This window comes from Moschus berezovskii, chromosome 16 (assembly GCF_049115385.1).
Source record: "Moschus berezovskii isolate FMDL1 chromosome 16, NW_MosBer_1.0, whole genome shotgun sequence".
Classification (NCBI taxonomy): Eukaryota; Metazoa; Chordata; class Mammalia; order Artiodactyla; family Moschidae; genus Moschus; species Moschus berezovskii.
The window spans coordinates 53,472,473-53,489,731 of NC_142475.1; the positions used below are offsets into that span (position 1 = coordinate 53,472,473).

The 17,259-nt window shown below is 50.5% G+C and overlaps 1 protein-coding gene across 6 annotated transcripts in view; it reads right to left on the bottom strand.

The window, feature by feature from the left end:
- Positions 1-15,181, bottom strand: part of DENND3 (DENN domain containing 3) — a 50,330-nt gene extending 35,149 nt beyond the window's left edge. Inside the window, exons 1-6 of one of the 6 annotated variants that reach the window (XM_055431734.2) lie at positions 14,928-15,089; positions 10,127-10,226; positions 7,801-8,077; positions 7,170-7,285; positions 5,214-5,356; positions 4,901-5,012 (exon numbers count right to left, since the gene is read on the bottom strand). In XM_055431734.2, coding sequence (XP_055287709.2) covers positions 4,901-5,012; positions 5,214-5,356; positions 7,170-7,285; positions 7,801-8,077; positions 10,127-10,201 — 723 coding nt within the window. In that variant the 5' untranslated portion in view covers positions 10,202-10,226; positions 14,928-15,089. Of the gene's footprint in view, positions 1-4,900; positions 5,013-5,213; positions 5,357-7,169; positions 7,286-7,800; positions 8,078-10,126; positions 10,227-14,927 lie in introns of those variants that run through there. The other 5 variants (XM_055431733.2, XM_055431736.2, XM_055431732.2 and 2 more) reach the window with 5 other exon arrangements.
- Between the last annotated feature and the right edge of the window lie 2,078 nt (positions 15,182-17,259).

Genomic DNA, 17,259 nt, shown 5'->3' on the forward strand with positions numbered 1-17,259 from the left:
AATGGTTTTCCATCAGTCACATCAGTACAACACATCATCTTGTTTTCAAGATGTTTTTCTACTATGTACTTTTTATTGCTCCCAGCCCTTCGCTTGGGGGCTATGAGAAAGTAGTTCTTATTCTTCAAAGAAGCCCTGTTAATTACATTACAGGCCTATGCATAGCATATTCCCTACACTACAGAGCCTCTTGATGAAAGTGAAAGAAGAGAGTGAAAAAGTTGGCTTAAAACTCAACATTCAGAAAACTAAATCATGGCATCTGGTGCCATTACTTCATGGAAAATAGATGGGGAAACAGTGGAAACAGTGTCAGACTTTATTTTTTGGGCTCCAAAATCACTGAGGATGGTGACTGCAGCCATGAAGTTGAGAGACGCTTGCTCCTTGGAAGAAAAGCTATGACCAACCTAGACAGCATATTAAAAAGCAGAGACATTACTTTACCAACAAAAGTCTTCTAGTCAAAGCTGTGGTTTTTCCAGTAGTCATGTATGGATGGGAGAGTTGGACTATAAAGAAAGCTGAGCGCTGAAGAATTGATGCTTTTGAACTGTGGTGTTGAAGAAGACTCTTGAGAGTCCCTTGGACTACAGGCAGATCCAACCAGTCCATCCTAAAGGAAATCAGTCCTGAATATTCATTGGAAGGACTGAAGCTGAAGCTGAAAGTCCAATACTTTGGCCACCTGATGCAAAGAACTGACTCATCTGAAAAGACCCTGTTGCTGGGAAAGATTGAAGGCAGAAGGAGAAGGGGACAACAGAGGATGAGATGGTTGGATGGCATCACCAACTCAATGGACATGAGTTTGAGGAAGCTCATGGCAAGCCACTCCAGTACTATTGCCTAGAAAATCCCATGGATGGAGGAGCCTGGTAGGCTGCAGTCCGTGGGGTCGCTGGGGGTTGGACACGACTGAGCGACTTCACTTTCACTTTTCACTTTCACACATTGGAGAAGGAAATGGCAACCCACTCCAGTGTTCTTGCCTGGAGAATCCCAGGGACAGGGGAGCCTGGTGGGCTTCCTTCTGTGGGGTCGCGCAGAGTCGGACACGACTGAAGTGACTTAGCAGTAGCAGCCGGAGTTGGTGATGGACAGGCAGGTCTGGTGTGCTGCAGTCCATGGGGTCCAAGAAGTCAGACACGATTGAGCAACTGAACTGAACTGAATGTCTTTTTCAGCCAGACTCCCTTAAACTCTTTAATTAAACAGCAAATTATTCATTGACAAAACAAAGATAAACTGCCTCCCAAATATCCAGTTTGATTAGCACAAATTCTTGATCAAGCATGTTCAAACCAATCTTAACCAATATACATTATTCATGGTTACTACTTACTACATATTTGCTTATATTTTCAATTTAACAGTCAAAATTCCTTGCGACTGTACTCAGTCGCTTAAGTCATGTCCGACTCTTTGCAACCCCATGGACCCCACCAGGATCCTCTGTCCATCAGATTTCCCAGGTAAGAATACTGGAGTGGGTTGCCAAGCTCTCCTCCAGGGGGTCTTACCAACCCACAGGTGGGTTCTTTACCCCTGAGCCACCAGGGACACCCCAAGTCTCCTTAAAGATATGGAATTTGAAAAAATTTTAAGGACACTTTATTTTTCTAAATGATATTATTTTAAAATGACACTTCAAATCCTACATTCACAAGATGCTTATTATGTGTTAAAGGTTGAAGCAGAAGGCAGATGTGAAGGAGGAAGACAGGGCCCCTCTGAAGAGGTGGAGAGTTGGGAACAGCAGGGTTAAGCCTGTCCTGGCCTCAGGCACACAGGCCCACTCAGCAAGGGCTCTTACACAGCAGGTGGGGTGTCTGACACTGGTTTGCAGTAGGTTCTGGAAAACACTGCCTAATCAGCTACTGCATCAGATAAAACTGACCTCTTACGTTTCTTCACAACAGTCAACAGCCACAATTCTACAACACGCATTATGACAGACGATGATCACCATACCATCTGGGACCCCACAGCTAATTAGACTTGTTAGTGGAGGAGCCCAGGGACAAGTCTGATCCAAACGTAGCCTGTGACAAGCCACGGGTCCCAGCACGCAGGCCCTGACTCAGCACTGCTGGTGATGTCAGAATATCCCTTCGTTCATTCACTGAACAGTGCTCTGCAGGGCAGCGGCCAAGTGCTGGAAATGCAGCTCTGAGCATGGCCTCTGTGCTCCTGTGGCCCAGAGTCCAACGCAGGAACTGGACGTTAAACAGAAAATAGGCCCACTCAAGCCCACACTGCCACTGTGCTGAGCTCTGCAGGAGAGTGAGAGGCCGCGCTGGACAGTGTGAGAGGGGCTGCCCTGAGACCCGGCACCTGAGCCAGGCCTGAGAGAGCGGCAGGAGCTGGAGGGGGACCGGCACATGCAAAGGTCCTGTGCGAGGGACGGCAGGGGCCCAGTGAGGCTGGACGACACTGAGCCAGGACTGCATGGGGCGGACGGAGCCGGATGGCGACATGGGGGAGGCAGGTCTGGGTGGAGGGGCCAGGGAGAAACCAGTGGGGGGGTCTTAAGTCCAAAAGGAAAGTACAGAGTTTAAGGATCTCTCTATCCACTGTGCAAAGGATAGACTGATTGCAAGGTCAAGACTGGAAGTGGAGGGCTTCGCCGGTGGTTCAGTGGTTAAGAATCCACCGTCAATGGGACATGGGTTCAGTCCCTTGTCTGGGAAGATATCACATGCCATGGGGTAACTAAAACCCATGCATCACAACTACCAAGCCTGTGCTCTGGAGCCCAGGAGCCACAGCTGCCGAGCCTGAGCGCCGTGAGCCCACACTCCACGGCAAGAGAAGGCCGTGCACAGCAACTCCGCTGACTGCAGCTAAAGCCCGCGTGCAGCAACGGAGACCCAGCACAGCCAAAAACAGATGCATACAGAGACAAAACCTTCAAAAAACGAATGCAAGTGGACAGAGCAGTGGCTCCCTAAGTCACGCATGTGGCAGAAGCTGGTGGCCCAGAACCGCGGCGGCCGTGGAAGCAGGGGAGCTGGAAAGAGCTGCTGGAGGCGGACCCCGTGTGACTGAGAGGGAGGATGAGGCACAAAGAGGATCCAGGAGATGCCCGCTAACCTACCCCCAAAGTTTCCCCAGTAAGCATTCCCACTCCAGGTGGCAGAAATGCAGGAACAACGGATTGGTTACTGCAAGAGTCTAAGATACAGAAAACTGGTGTTAAGTACTATTTACACTGACCTAATTATAGGGAACCCTAACACTGTTCTGAACTCGCGGAGTTTGGTTCACTGCTGTAGCAGGGTCTCAGTGAGCAGGGGTTGAGTTTCTAGAATAAGAACACAAACTGTGATGATTTCACTGCACGGAAGTACCAGTTATCCACATAGTAAAGATGACTGCCTGACACGGAAATCCATCAAACGTTGCCCACAAAGGGTTCTGAGACTAGAACCCAGACAGACAGACATCCTGCCCTGCCTTGAGCTGGGAATGTACTTGGTGGGATGTCCCTCCCGAGCAGACTGCTGGGTTTAGGGTAATACAAAAATGTATATACTTTAATAATAAATAATAATCACAAATATCCTAATAATTTCTCAACTGTCCATAATAATCAAAACATAGAAAAAATAAGATGTATAGGTAAAATCTTCCAGAAGGAACTACCAGAGTGAAATTAACATTTACTATGTACTTCAAGACATTTATTTAATAGATGTTTGTTTTCAAAAAAAGGAAGCTTCCCACAGTTAAATTAGTTTGGAAATCGTTGACTCAAACAGGTTTCATCACCCAGCTTAGCAGTCCGGCATGTTACTCAGCAAAAGGGGAATAAGTCTGTCTTTCTTCAACTTTCCTTAACCCAAAAACCTCCCGCCACGAGAGAGCCAGTAACATCTCAACCATTGTTTCACAGAACCCAGTTTAAGAGCCCTTGTCTATCAACTAAATAACACAGGGCACTATGAATAACAAAAGAACCAAACCACTTGCTTTTTACTAACTACACTGGACAAGAAAAAACATCAATAAGTTAAATATAAACCTCATATTCAAGACCAAAAAAGCAGGGGGGCGGGATTTGTAACATAAGTAAATTTGATGTGTTTTCTGAATAGCCAGTAATGAATTAACATGTTAACCAACCAAAGGGGCCTATTACTAGCTCAGTATCTGTTAATCATGAGCCACTCAGCAAAACTCAGACCTAAATATTTGACTTTAGACTGAAATTTTATTTTTAAATTTTTAGAAGACAAATTTTCTAATTTACTTATAGTTTACTAACCTTTGGACACAATGCATAAAATGCTTCTGTAAGGAACTTAAATTTAAACAAAGCAAGAACTTAAAATCATTTAAAAGAATTGAGCCATCTTCACTGATGTGGTACCTGTATACAACGGACTACTCCTCAGCCATAAAATAGAATGAAATAATGTGATCTGCAGCAACACGAATGTAACCAGAAATTATCACACTAAGTCAGAAACAGAGAGACGAATACCGTGTGGTATCAGTTACATGTGAACTCTAAAACATGACACAAATGAAGCTATTCACGACAGAAACAGACTCACAGGTGTAAGACCAGACTGGTGAATGCGAAAAGGGAGTGATTGGGGAAGGCTGGAGTGGGAGTTTGGGACTATCAGAGGCTAACTATCATATACAGAATGGATAAACAGGGTCCAGCAGTACAGCATGGAGAACGATATTCAATATCCTACGATAAACCAGAATGGAAAATATAAAGAATGTATATATACGTATAACTCAATCACTTTGCTATATAGCAAAAATTAACACACTGTAAATCAACTATAAGTCAATTAAAAATGTTAAAAAATCTTCATCATATTACTTTTACTATTTGCAAAGAAAAAAAAAAAAACCAAGATAATTCGGATTTCATTACCAAATGGAGTGGTCCAGGTGGCGGGCTAGGTATTAAAGATAGTTTTACAGCAAAATCTTTTATGTGATTGTCAACTTCAAAATCTTTACAGAACTTCAGATGAGTCAATAAACTGAAATTGAAAGAAAAATCAAATCACAAAATAAATACGAGCATCCAGTCATCGTCTTCTGCATTGCTAATCAGAGCTGAAATCTCTGCTCCAGGCGTTCCAGGACTTCTCACCACCAGAGGAGTACTCTGGATGTGGAAGCCCAGAAGCCCGGCTACCCAGGGTGCAGGCAGGCTTTCCAGGGAGCGGGTGCAGACTCACCAGGAGAGACAGTCCTTGAGGGCGTTGTAATAGGGGAACCTGGAGACCACGCACACCGCAAAGGGCACGAAGCAGCCGGCCGCGCTCCCGCCCGGCCCCAGCGCCTCCCAGTGCGTCTTGCCGTTGTAGAAGAAGTACTCATCCTGGAGAAAAGCAACAGACTGTCACTTTCCGTCAAATCCTGGCAAATCCCGGTCTCCATCTTCAACGGTGCCGGCATCTCCATACAGAGAGGAGCCTGGACGGGGGCTGGACAGCCGTCTTACAGCACACCGACTCACAAGAGACAGCACCAACCTCTCTACCAGCACCGACGGAGCCCATGGGGAGCTCGCTCTGAGTGAGGCGCTGGGGTTACAGAGGCAGTAAGACTGGACCCTGCCCGGGAGAAGCTAGCTGCCTTCAGTGAGAGGGGTGCACAGTTAGAATACAGTGAGACACCACAAGGGGCCCCACTTAGGCAAAAGGCCAGATTCAAGAGGGCTGGGAGCCAGGTGGGCATCCTGGACTGAGGGCATCCTGGGCAGGAGGGGCCTCGGCCCTTAATGGGGGGATGTCCACCAGAAAAGAACATAGCAGCAGGATTCCTAAAGGCACAGCTCTCTGCACAGCTCGCAAAGGGCACAGAATCAGAGGGCCCACCACGTGTATGGAGAAAACATAATTCCAAAAGATACATGCCCCCAAAGGTCCACAGCAGCACTGCCGACAATAGCCAAGACATGGAAACAACCTAAATGTCCCTCCACAGATGAATGGATGAAGAAGATGCGGTGAATATACACAATGGAATATTACTCGGCCATAAAAAGGAATGAAACAATGGCATTTGCAGTAACACGGATGGACCTAGAGATTATCATACTAAGCGAAGTAAGCCAGAGAAAGACAAATATCAGATGACACTGCTTATACGTAGAACCTAAAACAATGAGACCGTGAATGCATTTACAAAACAGAAATAAATTCACAGAAAACAAATTTATGGTGACCAAAAGGGTAAAGGGGGAAGAATAAATTAGGATTGGGGGATTAAAATATATATACTCCCACATATAAAATAAACAGCAAGGACCTACTGTATAGCACAGGGAACTACATTCAATATCTTATAATAACCTATAAAGGAAAAGGTCTTAAAAAGTATGTGTATATATATGTATGACTGAATCACTTTGCCACACACTGAAACTAATATTGTAAATCAACTATATTTCAATTAAAAAAAATTTTAAACTATGTAAAAAATATTAGGGACCCCCCTTCTGGGCCCTAGGGGAGTATTCTTCAGGGTTGGAAGTAGGCAGCCAATTACCCTGTATTTTCCGGTCCATCATCGTCCCTACAAACTCCACAAGGCCAGCTGGGTCACACACAGCAGCCCTGCCCAGAAAACACTCTCCAAACGCTTGATGACTCAGTCATCTTCTCAAAACCTAAGCCCAGGCACCTGACACACAGAAAAACCCCCCCAAGTTCCCTCCGCTGAGGAACGGCGAAGCAGGATGTGGTTTATATACACCGTGGAATATCACGCAGCCGTGAAAAGGAGAGAAGCCCTGACACGTGCTCCAACCTGGATGAGCTCTGAAGACATGACACTAAGTGGGAAAAAGCCAGATTCAGAAGGACACACGTCGTATGAGTCCACTGACACGAACGGTCCAGAACAGGCAAAGCCAGAGAGGCAGAGAGCAGACGGGCGGCGGTCCAGGGCTGGGGGCAGCGGGCACTGGGGAGTGCTGCTAGTGAGACCCCACCGCCTTCTGGGGTGATACACATGGACTGGAACGAGACAGTGGGGATGGTGGCTCGGCACTGTGAACGTACTTAATGCCATTGAACTACAAATTTTTTAACGGTTAAAATGGCGATTGCCACGTAATGTATATTTCACTGCAAAATAACCCCGCAACCTAGACCCAGTTTCAAAAGGAAGCTGTGCGAACCACGTACGTGCAGGGGGCGGTAGTACTGCGCCACCACGCCATAGGTTCTGTTGCCGCAGACGTCGGTCAGCACCAAAAAGTGGACACAATCCTCTCTGGGCTCAGAGGCCACACACAAGCCCCCTGTAGGCAGAGAAAGAAATAAGCAGCTTCAGTACAGCCAGGTGGGGTCTGCCCTGAGGCCTGGGCTAACCATAAGCGACAGGACACGTGCCCCCACCCCGTGGTCACATGTGGCTCTTTGACGGCCAGTCATGCTAACTCCTCAGGCTGTGCAGCGCCTCCCTCGGGGCACCCCCCGCCCTCCGCCCAGCAGCAGTGTCTGTGCGGTGCTCTGTGCTCTGAAGCCTTCGAGAAGGGTCAGGGGGACAGGCCCCCAGGCAGAACCTTCAGGCTGCACCTGGAGTAGAGACTGGGTCCCAAGCCCAGCGGGGAAGGGGTGTCCCTGCCTCTGCAGGTTTTGATCCCAAAGACCAGGAAACCCCATCAATTTCTTGGCGGAGCCTCCAGACAGGCCCTTCTGTCGAGTCCTTTGACCCAAGTTCTCTACAACCAGGGAGAAAATGAAGCCAGAACAAAAGCCCGCTCATCAGCAGGAACTGGCTTGTGGAGGAAAAGGCCAGCCGGCCCACACGCACCTGGGAAGCAGAGCTGCGGCAGAGCGAGCAGGTCCACACCGTTGGGGATGCTCACATCCTCGGGGTCCGGGCCCCTGGGGCCGCCGGGGACGCCCTTCCCCAGCTCCACCCTGGGCCTCTCTCTCTTCTTCCGGAAGGATCGCTTCCTGTTCTTACCCAGCGTCATGCAGTTGGCGGCCGGCTGACTGTCCTCCTTCGTGACAAAAGGAGGTACGAAGACCGATAGCACCTCCGGGTCCAGAGAAGACGGGCCCTTGACTCCCTTCCTCTGGGCAACCTGAGGCAGGCGGAAATGAGAGTCAGCACCGAGGCCCTGCGCTGCCCAGCCCTCGTGGGAGCATACACGGCCTGTCTTCTGGCCTCTTCAGCCCCCAAATCCCGGGAGAGTTCAGCAGCGTGTGCCTGGCTTTTCCCACCAGCAGCTCAAGATGATAAGACCTGCTTTTAGGGATTCTCAGGTCCTCGCTCCGCGAGCGACAGACCCTTTCAGAGCCTGGTCGTTCAGCTGCAGACACGGACACCAAACTGGCCCCTCGGCTCCAAGGCTCTGGCACCGCGATAGAGACCAGAGTTCAGATCCCAGCGCCGCGAGAACCACAGCAGATTACTTGGCCCCTCTGAGTTTCCCTTTCATGAGGTGAGTTCAGGGACTAAGAGAAGGGACCCAGTTCAAGTACTCAACCCCCGTGGGCCCCCAGGAAGCTCCTGAGCCCCCTCAGAGGCTGGTGCGGAGGGTGAGCCCCGAGAAGGGCTGTGCATCCTATCAGATCCACACAGACACATTTGCTGACATGTGCCTGATGCCTGCTCCTTGGAAGGAAAGCTATGATAAACCTAGACAGCATATTAAAAGCAGATACATCACTTTGCTGACAAAGGTCCCTAGGGTCAAAGCTATGCTTTTTCCAATAGTATGCTTTTTTCCAGTAGTATCCAGGTATGGATGTGACAGTTGGACTATAAAGAAGGCTGAGTGCCAAAGAATTGATGCTTTCAAACTGTGGTGCTGGAGAAGACTCTTGAGAGTCTCTTGGACAGCCAGGAGATCAAACCAGTCAATCCTAAAGGAAATAAACCTGGAATGTTCATTGGAAGGACTGATGCTGAAACTGAAACTCCAATACTTTGGCCACCTGATGCGAAGAACTGACTCATTAGAAAAGACCCTGATGCTGGGAAAGATTGAGGGCAGGAGAAGGGGACGACAGAGGATGAGATGGTTGGATGGCATCACCGACTCAATGGACATGAGTTTGAGTGAACTCTGAAGGTGAAGGACAGGGTAGCCTGGCGTGCTGCAGCCCATGGGCTCACAAAGAGTCGGACACAACTGAGCTACTGAACAACAAGACTGCCATGCCAGCTGTGCCACCACGCACATTGTTTGTGTCACCTCTGACACAGAGGGACACAAAGGGGAGTGAGGGAGGCCCTGCTGGATGCAGAGAGGAGCTGTCTCCTCCCTCCATCCACACGACCGTCCCAGGATCCACAAAAACGGCTCTTTTAGCCTCAATTCTTTTCGGCTCTAACTTGGTCCAAGATTCTTTTAAGCTTTTATCTTTCCACTCTTCCCCCAAATAACATAAGGCATCTTCTAACTCTTTGTTATCAAACTAAATACCTAATGGCGTTCTTTCTGGTGAGTTACGACTAAACAAATATTGGCACCAGGTTGATGTCAGATCTTCCAAGGAAGGTATATGAACCTCAGTCTGCCAAGCCAGCTAAAGATAGACAAGTTTAAAACAGGATTCTCTGGGTATAAAAGGTAGGGAAGGAAAGCGGTGGCCTGGGGCATGGTGGGGAGCGGGTATCCTAGGGCCTTTGAGGGACCCTAGAAATGGCATGGGGAAGAACACTACTGTCATCAGAAAATGTGACCTCGATTGGCAAAGAAGGAACTGCCAGCAACAACATCTCAGTAAGAATCAGAGGCATCGCAGGGGACACCTAGACTGCAAAGGACTTCTATAATGCCAGCATTTTCGGTCGGTAAATACACTCTAAGCTCAACACGCTCATTTTCATGAGATGTAATCTGAATTCAGATAACAGTTTCCTTATTCTTAGGGGGAAAAGTTAATGCCAAGGACCAATAATAGGTCCTTGGTCAGGAGGAACCAAGATCAAACATGGGAAATCCTTACTGTATAATTTAAAATCTTCGTGTATGAAAGGAAACCTTGTCTTCACACGTATGAAACCTGCTCTAAAACTTTCCTATCAAACTCCAGCAGTTTGGACTAATTCACCATGAAAACGTGCTGGTCCATTTCCTCCTCATGTGAGATGCTACATCCACAGGGACCGGGCAGCACCTCACCTCACGGTGAAACAGCTCCTGGAACAGATCACAGTCCACAGCCAGAGGAACAAACAAGCCTTCTCCACACAGCATGAGACAGCTTTTATTGTCGTCGTCGCTAGAAAAGTGAAAGTGAAAGTCGCTCAGCCTGTCTGACTCTTTGCGACCCCAGGGACTGTACAGCCCACGGAATTTTCCAGGCCAGAACACTGGAGTGGGTTGCCATGCCCTTCTCCAGGGGGTCGTCCTGACCCAGGGATCGAACCTGCATCTCTTACGTCTTGGGCACTGGCACGCTGGTTCTTTACCACCAGCACCACCTGGGAAGCCAGACCTAAAAACACGCCTTTGTTTCTCCTCATCACCATCCTCCCTGTGCACTCCCACGCAGGGATCCCACAGCGCATGTGTCCCGGGTCAGACCAGCCCCTGCACTGGGCAGCAGCCGGCCCGCTTCCAAAGCCGGGGTGCCCAAGCTGCTCATGCCTGAAGTCCCCGGTCGGCTCGACACGCGCCTGTCACAATGCTGTGCTTCTTCCTGCTCTTTGCTCTGCGGGACACTGCCCAGCTCATGTCTCAGCCCCTCCTCACCAGCGACCCCTCCTCTCTCACACTCACTGGAGGGGGCCTTTCCTCACCCTGCAGCCAGGGCCACACGCTCCCTCCGGCCATCACGCCTGGCTCATCACCTCCTGGAATGTCACCATCCAGAGTCCACCTCCCCTCTCACAGCACCCCCAGAGCGTCGCTGCAGACACAGTGGTCCTGGATCACCCTCAGAAAGGTGGGGCGGGGATGTGCTGCCCTCCTCTTTCTGGCCCCACGGTCAGCACAGAGGATGGCCCTGCTCATCCAGTCCCAGCCTGGCGCCGTGATCTCTGGAGGCGTGCTCAGTCTGCACGGAAAATTATACTGATGCCCACTAGTTACCTTCAGTCAGTGAAAGTGATGTGGCCACGATGCAGCCAACCTGGTATTGAGCAGTTCATCACACATCTGTCTTTTTTTCCCCCAAAATGGAAATCCCTGTTGTCTTCTCTGATTAGATAAGCAATATAGTCTCATTTTAAAAAAAAAAACAATAACAATAATATAGAAATAATAATAGGAAGGGAATGCCTCCCCCACAATCCCATGACCCTAAAACAGTGCTCTACACAGCATGGGACACAGGCTGACCATTTCCTAAACGTATAAATGATTTTTTCATAAACGCAATCATCATATTCAAATGATTTCATTAGCCTTTCCCCAGGTAACCATACAGTGTGCTGACTCCCCTGTTGACACTTTGTCCTAAGTCACTCCAGTCCTGTCTGACTCTTTGTGACCCATGGACTGTAGCCTACCAAGCTCCTCTGTCCACGGGCGTCTGCAGGCGACAGCACTGGAGTGGGTTGCCATGCCCTCCTCCAGGGAATCTGCTCGACCCAGGGACCAAACCCACATCTGTTACGTCTCCTGCACTGGCAGGTGGGCTCTTTACCACTAGCGCCACCAGGAAAGCCCATGTGGACACTTTAGGGTGTCCCACTGTGGACAGTTCAGCACTACTTTTGCCCAGTCCCCTTCTGACAGATAGCTGGGGTGCTCTCAAGTCTTCATCATGCTAAACAACGGGCAGTTACCTGCACATGTTTGGGCATCTCTGACTCTGTAATTAGACTAAACTCCTGAAAGTGCAACCCTTGACCCCAAAGGGTTCATATTACTCTCTGATATATATTGCAACCACCCCTCACCTGCCCCACCCCCAAGAGGAAGACGAGGTCCTTTTTCACAAACTCCATCCAGGGTAGTTTCCTGCTCTCGTCTCCCAGACAAGAACTTACTAAAAAGTAAAACCACAACACTCTAAATTCGTTAGATGATATAATGGCACTGATCTTCACTATGGGACTGGCTGTCATTTGTGAAATAAAACAGAAATAGATTTTTTTTTTAATGCTCTAGGAAAATCCAACACAGTCACCAGCAGCCACATCTGACTACTTAAATTAATTAAAATTAAATGAAATATAAAATTTAGTTCCTCAGTGGCACTAGCCACACTTCAACCAGCCAGTAGCCACCTGTGGCCAGCTGCTAACACACTGTGGTGAAGGTGAACAATACTGGTTGTCATCATCTGGAAAGTTCTGTTGGATGGTGCTGCTCTAGAAACTGAAAGCCAGGAGGCTTTCTGCTAAAAAAAAAAAAAAAAAAAGTAACAATGTGCTTCCATACACAAGATTTATGCCAGTAACCTACACTATAAAAGGGTCTCTGAGCATTTTTACATCATCCCGTGACGGATTTATGATGGATGCCTTCGTATCTCTGTGTCTAGTCTCCATAGCAACCAAGGAGTGGAGGGAAATGTAACTGACCACAATAACTCACTAGGGGTTGAACTGTATGCTTGAATTCTTTGTCATTAACCTCAATAAAAACAAACACCACCCCATCTAAGGAATAAATAAAAATTTAGGACACTACACTATCCTAACATCAAGCTGGTTATGTCTCATATCTCTGGGCTTCTGTTTTCATGTGTCACCAAATAGGAATGACTGAATCAGAGACAAATGATGATTTTTAAGAAGTAAAAGCTAAACTTCAATTAAAAGACTTGGAAAACAGTGGAAACAGTGGCAGACTTTATTTTTTTGGGCTCCAAAATCACTGCAGATGGTGACTGCAGCAATGATATTAAAAGACGCTTACTCCTTGGAAGGAAAGTTATGACCAACCTAGACAGCATATTAAAAAGCAGAGACGTTACTTTGCCAACCAAGGTCCAACTAGTCAAAGCTGTGGTTTTTCCAGTAGTCATGTATGAATGTGAGAGTTGGACTGTGAAGAAAGCTGAGTGCTGAAGAATAGATGCTTTTGAACTGTGGTGCTGGAGAAGATTCTTGAGAGTCCCTTGGCCTGCAAGGAGATCCAACCAGTCCATCCTAAAGGGAATCAGTCCTGAATATTCATTGGAAGGACTGATGTTGAAGCTGAAACTCCAATACTTTGGCCACCTGATGCCAAGATCTGTCTCATCTGAAAAGACCCTGATGCTGGAATAGATTGAGGGCAGGAGGAAAAGGGGACGACAGAGGATGAGATGGTTGGATGTCATCACCGACTCTGCGGACATGAGTTGCAGTAAGCTCTGGAAGTTGGTGATGGACAGGGAGGCCTGGCATGCTGCAGTCCATGGGGTTGCAAAGAGTCAGACACGACTGAGCGACTGAACTGAACTGAAAAGACTTGGACATTCAAAATAATATAACAGCTGAAAATAGAAGTGAATGAATGATATCCTATGTTCGGTTACCTGTAACATTACTGTTGGTCTTAGAAGGAGGATGTTACTCCACCCCACAACACTGCTTTTTCTCCTGCTCCTTCAACCACTGTTCCTTCCACCCTCTCTGCCCAAGCCCTGACAGAAGCAAACTATAGAAAAGAGGGTGAAGACTCATGCAGAATGGCCGACTGCCCACTTGCCTTGGGAAATGTTGCAGTCTGTTTAGTTCAGGAAAGTACCACTGTAAATATTCCAGTTGATTCATCCCTTCACATCATGGCAACTAAGAGACAGTGTTGTAATCGCTAGAGACACAAGACAGCCTAACTGCAGAGAAGACCACAACCGAAACCAGGTCATTTCCCGTCAGAAGAAAAAGCGGGGAACGCCACTTGGCACTGTGAGGCAGGGAGATGGTTCGACTCAATCCACAAGGGTCAGAGGACACAAGAGACCAAACAGGGACCCAGACTGAGAGGGTTGACTGAGAGATGAGGAGGGAAATGCAGAAATCATGGAAATTTGCCTTATACTAAAGCCAAGGAGTAGAGACCACTAAGCCATTACCAGACACATATCAGGATCATTTTACAACATTTAGCTCCTCTGGGTAATGTCCATTCAACCCGGCAGTCTTAAATACTCAAATGCCTTTCTCTGCCTTTCCTTAATGTCATCTGGAATCAGAGGAAAGGACTTGCCGGGGTAAGGGCAGCAGGGTCAGGGAATCTGAACACACCCGACATCACCCCTAACCAGAGAAAAATGACAGCATCACAGGCATCTGGGACAAGGGAGAGGGCCGCAGACCCACTCCAGAGAGAGCCAGGGCTCCGGAACTAAGGAAAAGTGAGAACACAGGGAAGAAACAAGAAGAAATGTCCCAAGCTGCCGTCCCAGAGAAAGGGATAGGAGCCTGCCACTTCGGCTACCAGGGTGCAGAGCAGAGAACTGGGGGAGGCGGATTGTAAAGTGTTTTACAGAGAAAAACAGTTCCTTTCATCGCTTACCATCTAAATGCAAAATACATAAAGGCGGTCCTTAAATCTACCAAAAACATCCTTATGACCTGCCTAGAACAGCCCCGAGGAGCCACAGAATCTGTGGAATGAGTGAAATCACTTAACAGCGGACAAAGATTTAGTCCTGGAGGCCTCGGAAGTGCAGGCGGCCCGGCCGCCTCTCCACCTGGCCCAGGTGGGTGTCCTGAGACGGAGAAGCCGAGAGGCCGAAGCGCTTAAGCAGCAGGCCGATGGACACGCGCGGTCTCCAGCCAGCTCTCCGCGGTGCGCCTGCACCGGTCCCGCCGGAGCTGTCTTCCGGAAGGAGGGGAGCTGGCGGGAGCCCGCAGCCGCTCGCGACTCCACCGAGGCTGGGGGGCCGGCCGGCAGCTGCTCCCGCACCGGCGGCTGGAGGCGGCCGCCGCGCCGGACTTAGGCGCAGCGCCTCCGCCGCGCGGACGCCCGGGGCTCCGTGCGCACAGGCCCGTCCCCGCTGCCCCGCCCCGCCCGCGCCGAGGCCTCGCCGCGCCCTCACCTGCTCCGGGCCGCGAAGGCTGTCCCGGGGGGCCCCCAGCAGCGCGCACAGCTCCAGGAGCCCCGAGGGCAGCGCGGGGTGATGCGGCGCGGCCTCCGCCATGGCTGCCCCGCGGCCGCGGACGACTGGGCACACTGGGCTCGGGCGCCTCGGGCCACGCGGCCCGGACTTCGGGCCGCACCCCTGCCCGCCCCCCTGCCCAGCGCCCGCCGCCCTGCCCAGCGCCCGCGCAAGCGGCAGCCGGCTGCTCCTCCAACAGCGAAGTCCGCTGGGCGGGGCCAGGTGTGGGGGCGGGGCCTGGGAGGCGGGGCGGTCCGGGCCTATCGGAGAGGGGCGGGGCCTGGAGAGGCGAGGCGGGGGCGGGGCCTGTCGGAGAGGGGCGGGGCCTTCGGGGCCGGGCCCCGGGCCCCGCGCGCTAGCTCTTCATTTCCTAACCGGCTCCGCGGGCTCCGGCGCGTGCGCGGCGTTTGCGCGCCCAGCGCCCCAATCCGTCAGCTTATCCTCTCCCAGCCGTCCGCCTCCGCTCCCGGGAAACCTGGAAGAGGTGGGCGGGGTCGCCAGGTGGGCTCGGAGCAGTCCACCAGCGCCGCGGGTGTGGGAGTCTCCTGCAAGTCCCTGAGCCCAACCCTGGAAGGACCAAAAGGCCAGGGCCACCTCGTGCCGCCGCCGACTCCAGGAAGCCCTCCTGCAAGCAGGGCCGTGGAGTTGGCCTGGCCGGGGGTTTGATGGCAGGAAAGACCGGCGAGCCAAGGGCGCCCGGTTAATAACTTTGCCCGCTTAACCTAAGGCTGCCCTAGTCTGCTGTGAGATTGAGTAAAATTCAGCAGGAAAGGGAGCACGGTGCTAGAAAGAACCCGTGGAGCCCAGGACTGAGGAGGGTCGGGGGATGGACAGAGCTCTTCCCCGACCAGCTGCAGGCCTGGCTTGTTCCCAGTGAACCGTGAGCCTCCCCAGCCACAGGCTGGGGCCAAGAGGCTGGTTTCGGTGCCTGGTCACTGGCACAGAATTCGGAGGGGACACAGGCCCCAGTCCTATTTTTGCCTCCCAGCAGACCGTGGACAGCATCTGTAAAACCAGGTGGGAAATGATGGCAAAGGAACTTTTCTAGTTCTGATAATATATGATTCTTAAAAAAAAAAAAATCTGAAATGCTTTAATAGTAATGTCAAACAATAACAACAGAGCAAGGTCAAAATCAAAACAGGGTTGGGGGGGTGGGGTGGATCCAGAGGCCAAAGGATTCCTTCAACGTTTCCAGCCTGGTAAGGCCCCACCAGCTGCAGCCTGACTCACACGGGATTTGTGTTTCACTGTTAAGTCATCTAAGATCGTGAGTCAGGTCTGGCGGCTGCCCAACATCCCTGGCCTTCATTGGTAAGCCATGACCGGGAGTGGCAGCCACTGACTTTAAAAGAAAGACAGATTTTGCTCACACTGGTCTGGCTCTCTCCACTGTGTTCAGGTTGTTGGAGGCCTCAGCGGAGGGCAGGGTGGAGTCTGTCACCTGAGAACTTGCAGTGCTCAGGAGGCTCACAGACGCCGCTGGAGGTGTGCACAGCAGAGCCGTGGGCTTGCAGGAACCTGGGCTGGCGTCTGCCCTGAGTGAGCTGTGTGACAGTCATGTTCCTCGCCGCCCCAGCCTTGGCTTCCTGTCTGTTCAAACGCTGCCCGTTGTGGCCAGGACTCAGGAGGTAAACAGGAGGCAGCGATCTCTGTAGGGACCTGGTGAGGACAGGCGCAGGTGTCCCTTTTCCTCCTGCAGGTGGAAGGGTTTAAGGAGGGGAACTTAAGAAAGTCCCGCCGGGCTGTGGACGGAGCTGTGCAATTCCCCCTTTTCCAAGGCCTTCCTTTCCTCATCCTTAGCATTGGAGAAGGGACCAGGTGACCTTGAAGGGGCTCCTAGCACCTCACTCTTGCTTTTTGATGAGCCCCTGTTGCTCATTCCCTAGGGACTTCCTAGTACCTGCAGTAAGATTTGCCCCATTCTTGAGAGTCCTAATGGACTGGAGATAGAAGTGGACGTAGCCAGCAATCAAAATCGCCAGTGTGTGTAAGGGTCACACAGAGGCTGACATGCAGATGAGGGAGGAAGGGAGCACCTGAGCCTAGCTGACAAGCCCACTGCCGGGGTGGGTATCACATCAGAGTCAAGGTGAGAACTTGAGTTCTTTAACTTGGGCTAAAGAACTTACTGGCGCAGTACCTGCCTGGCAACAGTTTTTCACAAATAGTTTCCCCTCCCTCTCCTCCAGCCTGTGTAATTTGTTTACTGTTCGGTCCCGCTCTCAGGATGACTGTGCAGATCAAGTGGGAAAATAGGTGTGAAAATGTT